Source organism: Macadamia integrifolia, chromosome 3 (genome assembly GCF_013358625.1).
Source record: "Macadamia integrifolia cultivar HAES 741 chromosome 3, SCU_Mint_v3, whole genome shotgun sequence".
Taxonomy (NCBI): Eukaryota; Viridiplantae; Streptophyta; class Magnoliopsida; order Proteales; family Proteaceae; genus Macadamia; species Macadamia integrifolia.
Genome location: NC_056559.1, coordinates 28,910,570 through 28,922,087, shown reverse-complemented (window position 1 = coordinate 28,922,087; position 11,518 = coordinate 28,910,570). Strand labels below are relative to the sequence as shown.

The 11,518-nt window shown below is 35.5% G+C and overlaps 1 protein-coding gene across 1 annotated transcript; it reads left to right on the top strand.

Annotated features, from left to right (window-relative positions):
* Window positions 1-9,208: 9,208 nt before the first annotated feature.
* On the top strand, window positions 9,209-11,272 carry LOC122074608 (ethylene-responsive transcription factor RAP2-13-like). Its single transcript, XM_042639506.1, has one exon. It carries the CDS (start codon window positions 9,772-9,774, stop codon window positions 10,912-10,914), a length of 1,143 nt encoding a protein of 380 aa, XP_042495440.1. The 5' UTR covers window positions 9,209-9,771; the 3' UTR covers window positions 10,915-11,272.
* The last annotated feature ends 246 nt before the right edge of the window (window positions 11,273-11,518 follow it).

Genomic DNA, 11,518 nt, shown 5'->3' with positions numbered 1-11,518 from the left:
GGATAACGTTGGGGATTAGTTGGATAAGGTTCCCACTTCTCCACAACCCCCACACTAAAGATCAATCATACTAATACTATAGTAATGTAGTATTAAAAACAAGGTAATGATAATTAAATTAATATAAGATATGATGAGCAATACTTAGTGAAGACTTAAATAATGAAAACACTAACAACAACCTAATTAAGAAGTACAAGTCTAGAGACTTCCCCAACTTTCCTCATCTTTCTCTCTCTATCTCTCTAGTATCCATTAAACCCATTTGATCCCTGAGGTTTGGAAGACACTTTCCAAACCCAAAATTGCAACCTTTAAATGATCCCTGATGTTCACCAAAAAAAAAAAATTGATCCCTGATGAAAAAAGTTTCCAAGACTTAATGTGATATTGATGACCAAATTTTAAGCTTCCTTCTCAATTGTAATGATGCATCACACCACCTGCATCAAACTTAGGGCAGCAAGATTAATATTAATTTGGGGAAGTGTTTTATTTTTGGGAGGGGGTGTTGCAGTTCTTGCTCGGGTGTGGGGTCAATGGGAGCACACGAGGAAGTATAGGAAAGTTGTCATTTTCTTTTTCATTGGAGGCGGGTTGGTCATATCATTCTCATATTCTATATGCAAGGATCACATTCTTTTAATAGACAACTCTCCCCCAAAATAAAAAGGTAGAATTAAATTTTTTAATCTAGAGTAGTCGAGAATTGAAATTCGATTGCACCTGTATCCATTTAAGAGTATTCATATCCGATCAAAGATATTTCGATAATCTAGGACATATATATTATTTGATTCGAGATAGATATTTAACTAATAATAAAAACTTAAGTAGATAATGATCTAGAGGATTGTCAAAGATTGGGATGTTAATAGTTGTTGAAGATTCAGATTTGATTTGCATCTGTACCTATTGAGGGATATTTGTATCCAATAAGGGGATATTTGGATTTGATCATATTAGATCTACCCAATCCATTTACATCTCTAGATCATATCATAATTGATTAAAATCAGTCTCAATAAACCCTAACCTCATTTTCTTATGGGGATTGACCAATATAGATTTATTAGAATTAGAATTAACTGAGTGGTTTGATAGATAAAACATGATGTACCTAATATACATATAAGACTCCCACTATTACGAGATCCGACAAAAATCATGATATAATGGAACAACTTTTCACCATTATACCAATGTCTACCTCTAAACTTGTAGAAGCGCAAAAGGTGATTAAAACCAAATTTTTCTATTCACATTCTCAATCTGATATGGTGATAATCTAGATGATTGAGAGTATTTAAACAAACACTCCGAAGTATTATCCATCAAATAGATCCTCACCACCTTCTTTACAACTTCTATAGAGGAAAGAAAGATGTACAGTAAGGGTCTAAGGGAGACGACGTCTAAAGTGGGAGAAACGAATGGTTGGTGTCTGGATCTCTTTAATGCGTGCGTATGGGAGTAAGTGAGTGATCAAAATCAGCAAAGATGTCCACGTCAGAAACAGCCAAAAAAAGCGTCAAAAGGCGTTAGCCACGGAAGAATGGGCCCCACAATCCTCTCTAAAACTGAGTAATGGGGCGACCGTTTCTTACACATCAGAACTTCGCTTATAACTCACGCAAACCCTCGGGCCTTTGCCGCACTTTTCAATTTCTCTCACTCTCTCTCCTCCCAAAGTTCCAAACACTCAACATCAAACCAGGGTTTTAGCAATTGGTATGGATTTAACTCTGGTTTTAATTTGAAAAACAAAAGAATTTCCCCCTTGATCGTTACCATGGTTTCAATTATCATATTGGTCGTATCAGTTGTATTGTATTAATATTGATTGAGATTGATCTTCGATCTCTAACCAATTCAATTCGATTACCCATATCATTTCAAAGGTAAAGCAATAAAAAATTATATCGACACTCACTTTTTCTTGACTTGATAATGAAGTATTGTCTCCAATAAGAAAAAAAAAAAAGTCAATGAATTATTGTCCATCCCCTCTAATTAGTGGTTTCCAACATTACCAACACATTGAGAACCCTTCATTGCTTTTTGGGAAAAGGTTTTTTGAGCCACTATGAGAGGATGCTAGTATTCTCTCTCTCTCTCTCTCTCTCTCTCTCTCATCCTTATATGAATGGCCTCGTTGTTTTCCAATGTATGAAATCAGTCCATTACTTTGTTAGGCTTCCATATGGAAGCAAATAACATAATCTCACATCAAAAGTGAGTAACTCTCTAAAAATTTATAGGTACTTAGACACCCTCTCTTGAACGGCTAGTTTTTTTATGATGAATTATATTCAAGTTCATAACATTGTAACATTTACTTTATTGGTACATTCTTCTATGTTGGTTGCTTAATAACTTTGCATCCTTAGGTGTTGTCTAATTCTTCATAGCTACATTGTCATTCTTCTAATCCTTTTTTCTTTCATGCAGTGGAGGGGGTATGATTAGCATTGCATTTGATCATGAGGTGTTGTCTAACTCTCTCACACTATTCCATATGGTTTTAACTTGTGTTTGTTCTAATATCATTTTCTTTACTTCTTCAACCCAACATTTTCTTCCAAAAAAAGGACAAATTTTTTTGAAAGGTTATCTTAATATACCACCTATATCTGTGGCATTGAAGGGTAATGCAGTATCTTCAATAATTGACCAATTCCGATTAGGTTAAAAGGTGATCTTAGGATTAATATGTTCGGACATCTCTCATAGCCTATTTGCCAACGGTATTATTATATTTACAAGAGGATTGAAGTCTTCTTTGAAGCAGACCATGGGATTTATTAACAGGTATGAAAATGTCTCTAGTCAACTGGTAAATAGACATAAAAGCTATTATATTATTAGTTCCAAAGCTTCGAAAATCCGTATAAGAATTGTAGGCGAAATTACAGGGTTTGTGGGAAAATCTCTACCTATAACATACTTGGGAGCGCCTCTCTACATGGGTACACTAAAATTTTGTTTTTTTGACAATATACTTGCTAAAATTAGACACAAGTGGCATGCTGGAAAAGAAAACTATTATCCTCGTGCAGTAGGTTAGTTCTTCTCAAGCATGTGCTTTTCACCATGCCAATTCACATCTTTGCAAGTTTGGATATCCCAAAATGGATTATGCAAATCTTTTTATAGTATTTGTACAGATTTTTTATGAGGTTCTTCTGAATATGGAAAGCGCCATCACTAGGTGGATTGGCATAAGATTTGTAGACCTTTAGATGAATGATATTAATACATCTATGCAATTGAAATGTCTGTGGCGTATTATTTCATAAATTTTTATTTGGAGTGTCTTATTTAAAGCTAATGTTCTAAAGGATAACCATATTGTTTTAGCATAAAGTAAACTAATGGGTTATAAAACTTGGAGGAGGGCTTTGGATCTCAAAGAATTTATTTTATCAAAATCTAAATGACTAATTGGTTGTGGCGAGGTGAATTTTTGGCTCCCTAATCGACTATGTTGATGAGATCGTAAATGTGAATCTTGAAACTCAGGTAAAAGATATGCTTAATGATGATGGTGTTTGGGATCAATATGTGTTAAATATTATTGATTTTTCAGAGCTTCATGATAGTATTCTCAATTCCAACATTATCTTATCAGACAAAATTGATAGATTGGTATGGACTCCGACTAGCAATGGTTTTTTCTCAATCAAGTCAGCATGGAATATTGAAATCCGATCTCACTACCATCTGGTTCCTTACTCTAAATGGTTATGAAATAGATCGATTCCTCCAAAAGTGAGTTTTTTTGTTTGACAAATTTTTAATGAAAAAATTTCAATAGATGACACTTTGATGAGTATTGGTATTCCATGGCTTCCAAATGCTTTTGTTGCAAAGATCCTTAGAGGGAAACAATAACCCACACTTTATTGGGGGGGGGGGTACAACTAATTCTAAGATTTGGGATTTCTTTGAAAAAACAATGGATATTGATGTTATTCCAACTCAGGATCTCAGTACTAGAATTCTTTATTAACAATCTTTTACCAGTGTCAAAGGTATTTGTGAATACATAACTGGTCTATTACTATCATTTATTGTTTGGGAGTTATGACAGGAAATAAATAACATAAGACATAGTGAAGGCTCTCGTGCTGCAACTACCATAATTGTGATAATCAAATATTGGATTCATTAAACCATTTACCCAACTAATTTTTCTAAATCTCTTTTTTTGAGAGATAATCTTATATTGCATGTCTTTAAGTTAAACCCACCAATTAGTAGGGTTAAAGCTAAAATTCCTATTTATTGGCGCCCTCCCTTCTATTATGTTAAACTAAATGTGGATGGTACAAACAAGGGAAATCCGGGTATTAGTGGTGGGGGAGGCATTATTAGATACAACAACGGACATATTTTGATAGCCTTCTCCAATTTTTATGGGGTATATACAAATTCGATGGCGGAGATGAGAGCTCTTAGAGATGGCTTGGTATTGTGTAAGGATTTGGATTTCTCTAACTTTTATATTAATTCTAACTCCTCCCTAATTGTAAAATTATCTCTCAAAGATCATGTACCTTGTGGAGTTGTCGGTATTGATTTCAGGAAGTAATCAACCTCTGCGATTCCCTAAGAGCTCATATCTCATTTTTATTTCGGGAAAGCAATCGTGCAACGGATTGATTAGCCAACTTTGCATGTGAATCTACATAGATTTGATTTTATGGGGTGGTAATGCTCGTCCATCTAATATTAGTTACATCATTCCCGAAGACAAAGTTGAATTATCAATCTTTAGAATGTAATCTTTCTTCTCTGTCAAGTTTTCCTTTTGGGTTTTAAGAATGTCAGAGTGATTTGTATCTCATGGATTGAGATAAGGTGGTCTATGTCCCCCCTTTTGTTTCTTCATTATTTTGTTTCTCTTATTTAATAAAATTTTAGAGACTATCTTGAGTCCCAAATAATATTCGAATTAAAAAAAAAAAAAATCAATATGTCTTCAAAATTATACATGGACCTTAAACATCTTCTTAAATATGTTTTAAAATTTAAAAAATTATAAAAACATGCAATTTTATTATTTTTTGAAAAAAAATTCTCATTTATATAAGAAAATCATTTACAAATCGAAGATCATCATAAATCTTTTTATATTAAAAAGGTAGAAAATATATTTCACGGTTGCTTGACGCCAATCCAAGCTCAGTGATGTCCATAAAGATTGTGATTGAAGGAAAAGTGCACTCATTATTTCTTCACTTTTTCTTCACGTGGTTTGAGAGGGAGAGAGCCATTCAAGATCTCGCGGCAAATTTTGACTTTTCAACCGAAACGTCTTCTTCAGTTTGTACTGGGCTGGTCCCAACCCGTCCCGGAGCTCCAATCCAATAGAGTTGAGTAAATGTGCCGGTGTTTGTTTTGGTGGGGTCCATGGAAGATCTCTATTGTAGATTCGTAGGATACCGATACAATGGATTTGACACTGATACCACCTCATGCTTGAGGGCCGCTATTATTACTTTCATACTTTTCTTCTTCTGTTTTTCATGTGGGAAGTTTAATTAGTTTGCTTTAATTCTTCTTGATACTTCACCAAAAAAATTAAAAATTCTTGATATTGAATAAAAGGTAAAGAAATTAGGGATAACCTTCTAACTCAGTGTGGGTAGTTAGGCCCTATTTGGAATCATTTTTTTTTTTAAATAATAAAAATTATTTTTATCAAAACATAAATATTGTTTGGTAATTATTTGAGAACAATGGTTTCTTATGAGAAATAGTTTGGTATATTTATATGCAAAATGATTTTTTGAATAAATAGGTGAAGAGATTTCCTTCATAAACCTGCTTTATAACTCTCTTTCTCCGCTTTAGGTTGAACAAGAGGGGATAAAGGCTTTGATTTCTAATTATAAAGCAAACGACTACTTTACCTCTTCATATTAGGATTTTAAGCACGTGTTCATTAAAGTTCAGCATAAGAATAACTGAAAATCAATTTTGGTCAAAACACATAAATGATTTTTGATATCTTTTTTATTTTTATGTTTTACCAATTTTTTTTAAATATAAACAAGCTCCATAAATTATACCAAATGCAGCCAAAACCATTTTTGTGAACAAAAATAAAATAAAAAATAAAAATGATACTAAAGAGGGCCTAAACAATTACGTCTACCATAAATCCAAAGATGGTTTATAGTTGAACACTTGGATCCACCTAAGACTAACCCCAACTCTTCTTGATATAACATTAGTGGTTTAATAGTTTGTAATAAATATAGCTCAGTAGTTCCTTTATTACTAAGTACATAAAGAGAACATTACTTGATCGTGTGGCCCTTGTACTAGAGTGTGGCCAATAGGAGCGGGCGTCACGACATTCAATAAGAGGGGGTAGGGTGGATTTTGCCACCTCAGGACGAATAGCGTTATTTTCTAATTATTATTAGGGTGAGGGAACAATGTCTGCCCACACCCTCTATTCCTAGTCATGACTAGGCGTAAAAATACTCAACGCATACAAGGACAATTGGACCTTTTTACACTCAACTCTGTCTAGCCATGGAGAATACTAGATGAATGATGCTCTTTCTCCCCTATTATTAATATGATCGGAATTTACTCATCCGTGAATTACTCAGATTGCTAGAGTGAATTAGGGATTATGTGAATAAGTGCACGATTCCATCTATGCATCTACTATTTAAGTGGATAGGCGGAATTTGCTTCAGTCAAGTGGTCACTTGTTGAAGCAATCATGATGGTTCATCGGCTAGCTTTGAGCCACATGCACACCACACACACAAACCACATTAACCGATAGCAGAAACCTTAAATATCTTCAGTTGTAACTTCATTTAATTATGTCCCAATTAAAGGCCGAGATTAGATTGATATCGTTGGGGATTAGTTCGGATAAGGCTCCCCCACTTCCCCACAAAACCCCCACTAAAATTAATCGTACCATATGATTATACTATTAATTCACCTAATTATATTAATGAAGACTTAAATGATGAGAAACACTAATCCAAAAGAAAAAGTCTAGAGACTTCCCATTTCCACTTTATCTCTCTGGTCTGGTTTTAAGTATTAATATCGGATTGAATTGGATCGGATCGGATCGGATCGGATTGGATCGGATCGAATCATATCAATGTTAACTATGATTGCTATTGATACCTAATTGATATAGATCAGCCGACACAGTCTGTAAATATCTGTATTTTTGTTGAAAAAATTGATATTTTAATTTTATATCAGTTTATACGATTCGATTTAAACCGATACGTATCAGTATCGATCATTTAAATTGAGAGTTGCATGTGATAATGATGGTCAATAAACATATCATTCTCAATTGAAATGATGCAGCACACAACCTGCCGTAAACTTAGGTGACCAAAGTGTTTGGGCCCACGAAACAAACGCTTCAAGATACTTCCTCCGCATGGCTATCCTTTGATTGGATGCCGCATAATTTAAGCAGATTTCACATTTGTTGCATCATCTTTTGTTCTTGAAGCGAGAGAGAGAGAGAGAGAGAGAGAGAGAGGGAGAGATGGTTTTGGAGCTCCGACCCGCAACCTAATCATAAATTTACCTCATTTTTTTTTTTTTTTAATCTGTTCCCTAAGCACTATTTGCGTTGTGAGGAGTTAGTGTGGTGAAAATGAATATCGCATGAGAATTTTACAATTTTTCATAAAACATAATAATTTGATGATGTTTGGATATCTAGGGTGGAAAAATGATCATACAAATTGAGACTCTCAATTAGATATCAAGTGTGGAAAAGTGATCGGGTAAAGAGATTGTGAAGTTTCTTATTTCTTTGGTTTGAAGATATATTAAAAATTAAATATTTTATTATTCAGGAAGGTTATCTTTTTTGGTTTGAATATGTATCAAAAATAAAAAAAATTCTATCACATGACAGTTCATTCGGACCCAATATTTGTACAAAGGTAAGACTAAGGATGTGAAGTTGAAATCAAAACCGTTTACTGAAATCGAATCAAGCCGTATACATCAAAATCGCAAAACTGTTTAGTAAATGATTTGGTTCTAATTTCAAGTTTAAGATCGATTAGTTAAACGGGGTTGGGTTGGGGTGGTTTTAACCGTTTAACCCATTGGTTTTAAACCGAATTGACACCACAAAAACCTAATCGTTTAAATTGTCAAAAACGATCCGATTAACCCGTATAACTATTAAATATTTGGTTGTTTTAATAAAACATAATGGTTCAATTTAAGGAAGAATTAAAGACTATAGAGATTGTCCATCAGTCTATTCAATAATTTATTCTTATTATGTAGTTAAATCATTACTTGTCCAATGTCTAATTTAATTTGATACAAGATTGAAGCGTTTATTAACAAAAGCAAAATTTAGTAAGCATGCAAATAAATTAGTAAACCGATTGATAACCATTTAGAAATCGTATAGAATAAACCACGACCAAAATCATTTAAAATCGACACCATATGTAAACCGTGGAATCGAAATCGTTTACTAAATGGTTGCGAATTCAAAAAGTACAATTGTTTATAAATGGTGCGATTTTGATTTCAGTCAAATGAATGTAAACCAAATCAAACCGAACTGATTAACACCCTTTGGTAAGGCTCTATGATCCATGATTTTAAATCGGTCTGGTTCATGGCAAATTGGTTTTGGTTCTAAAGGGTCAAAATGAGAACAGACCCATTTATCTAATCGATTCCAAAATCCAAACCTAAGATCCTAAACTGTTTATTAATAGATGGGACAGATTAGGGTTTAGCCAATTACAAAGTGTTAGTGTTCGGATCTTCTATCCACTCGGGTATTTGCCCGATCTAGTAAGATATATAATTTCATTCTTTTTCATAAATGTATTTTTGCGGTGTAAGACCAAGCGTGCCTAGAAGGTCATTTAGGTCATACAACCGGGGTACAGTATAAAAATTGGTCAACAAGTATTTTAGCGAATAAAAATGCTCCACGTATTGATTTAAGGACATCTGTCGGTTTCGAGCTGGACAGGTGTCCGTGAACTTCACCGAGGTTTATACGTGTTGATGCACCATTGGATAGAGCGTTTTATATTGACGAACTCTGATGTCACTGAAATGGAGTTGACAGGAAGAGAGAGAAAGAGTAAATAAGGGAGGAAGTGAGGGTAGCGAGTTCTCAGAGAGTTTCTAGAGAGAGAAGAGAGGCCTATATAAGGACAGTGACGAGAGATTACAGAAATTGTAGAAAGAAAAAAGGAAAATAATTGAGTGATTGTGAGGATTTTCTCTGCTTACTTCTTCAGAGGCTTTTGGAGTTTGATCGTCTTCTTCTCTTCTTTTTTTCCCCCTCTTCTAATTCCCGCTTCTCTGTATCCCTTTCTGTCATCATCTGTCTTTCAAGATTTGGTTTTTGGGTTTGTATTTTTTTGGATTTTCAAAGAATTAAAAAAAAAACAAACTTTGAAAAAGTTTTTTCGGAAGCCAGGTGGTTCAGAATAGAGATCCAGTTTTTTTTCGATTTTTTTCTGTACCTGTTGTAGATTTTTCTTTGAATTTTCTTAACTGAGAGGGTTGTTTTTCTGTCCCTCAGGTTGATTAATGGTTCTAGGTTTTAGAAGATACTTGTAGAAAAGAAAGCTTTTTTTATTTTAGGGTTTCAAATTTCGGTTTCTTTTTTTCTGAAACCTTTGCCTGTTCTTTGGTTTTGTTAAGAAACAGGTGTGCTTTTTTTTTTTTTGGTAGCAATCTTGCTTTTTCTCTTATTTGCTTGATTCAGAAGTCATGGCAGCAGCTATAGATATCTACAGTAATAGACCTGTATTATCAGATCCCTTCAGAGAGGAGCTCATGAAAGCACTGGAGCCTTATATCAACAGTGCTTCATCTGCTTCCTCTGCAACTCCTTCAACTTCTTCTTCATCTCCTACTCCTTCTTCTTCTTCTTACCCCTTCTGCTCTTTCTCTTCTCAACCCCAGTTTTACCCTGATTCTTGCTCGACATCGACTACCCAAATGTTTTCTCCAGGGTTCTCGATCGAAGGCCAGTTTGGTCCAGAGCAATCAGGTTCATCAATAGGGCTAAATCACCTCAACCCTTCACAAGTTCAGCAGATTCAAGCCCAGATCCAGTTCCAACATCAACAGCAACAGATGGCTGCCATGGCTGCTGCTTCCATCCAGAACCAGAGGCTCAGGCAGTATCAGTCGCAGCAACAACGTACCCTGAATTTCCTCGGCCCGAAAGCAATCCCGATGAAGCAAGTGGGTGGTTCATTAGCAAAACCCACGAAGCTCTACAGAGGGGTAAGACAAAGGCATTGGGGGAAATGGGTTGCAGAGATCCGGCTACCTAAGAACCGTACTCGGCTTTGGCTAGGCACTTTCGACACAGCTGAGGATGCGGCTTTGGCCTACGATAAGGCTGCTTACAAGCTCAGAGGAGAGTTCGCGAGGCTTAACTTTCCCGATCTCCGACACCAATTAAATGTTGGAGGGGAGTTCGGCGATTACCAGCCCTTGCAATCCTCCGTTGATGCAAAGCTTCAGGCTATTTGTCAAAGCCTGGCTAGTTCGCAGAAACAGGGGAAAGCAGGGAAGCCTGCGTTCGCTTCTGAGCCGAAGGAGGAGATTGATGGGCAGTCGCAGTCACAAGCGAGCTCGACAGTAACAACTGTGCCTCAGCCGAATATGGGTTTGGATACATCATCGGAAGGCGAAGTGGGTTTTCTGGGAATGAAAGATTGTAAGGTGGAGGATGCATCATCGCCATCGTCGACAGAGACTGAGGAGTCTGCGGGCTCTTCTTCACCTGAATCTGATTTCAAGTTCCCAGATTTCAACGAGCCACCATGGGATGAGTCGGAGAACTTCATTTTGCGGAAGTATCCATCATGGGAGATCGATTGGGAAGCTATCTTGTCCTAAATTTTCTTTTGTATTGGCATCGTCCCTCTTTTTTATTTGGGATCTTGTTTCCTTATCTTAGTTAGGTGGGTACTTTTCAATAATTTCTGTTTTTTGTTCATGGGTATGAAGAATCAACATTGGTATCTCCGGTAGCTACTGCAATGAATTTTTGAGATTTGCAGAGCTTGCTAGGGGAGTCTGGTTAGGTTCAGTTTAGTGGGTTATAAGGAGTTCATGTTAATATGTCTCATCTCTCCATCCTGGTCTACTGGTTTTTTCTTGGTTGGCCAGGGTTTAGTTGCTATTATGTAATTTTCCCTCTTACCTTTTCTGCAGCAGTCTAATACAGTAGAGATGTAATTATTTTCTTCTTGAAGTATTAAGATTTTAGCCATGTAAGCATATATTTGTGGTGGTTTGAAGGAATGGCAATTTCCACTCTACTTTTGCTACTTACAAGCAAAAACAAGGAGGGTTTATTTAACCTGGTTCACTCACTATCATCCCTGGGAAAGGAAGATTGCCTCGGGAGGATTTTACATATTTGGGAAAAATATTGGATGGCAAAGTACTTTATTTCGAAGTTATAATATTTCTTTCTGTAAACGAAAATCTCAAATCA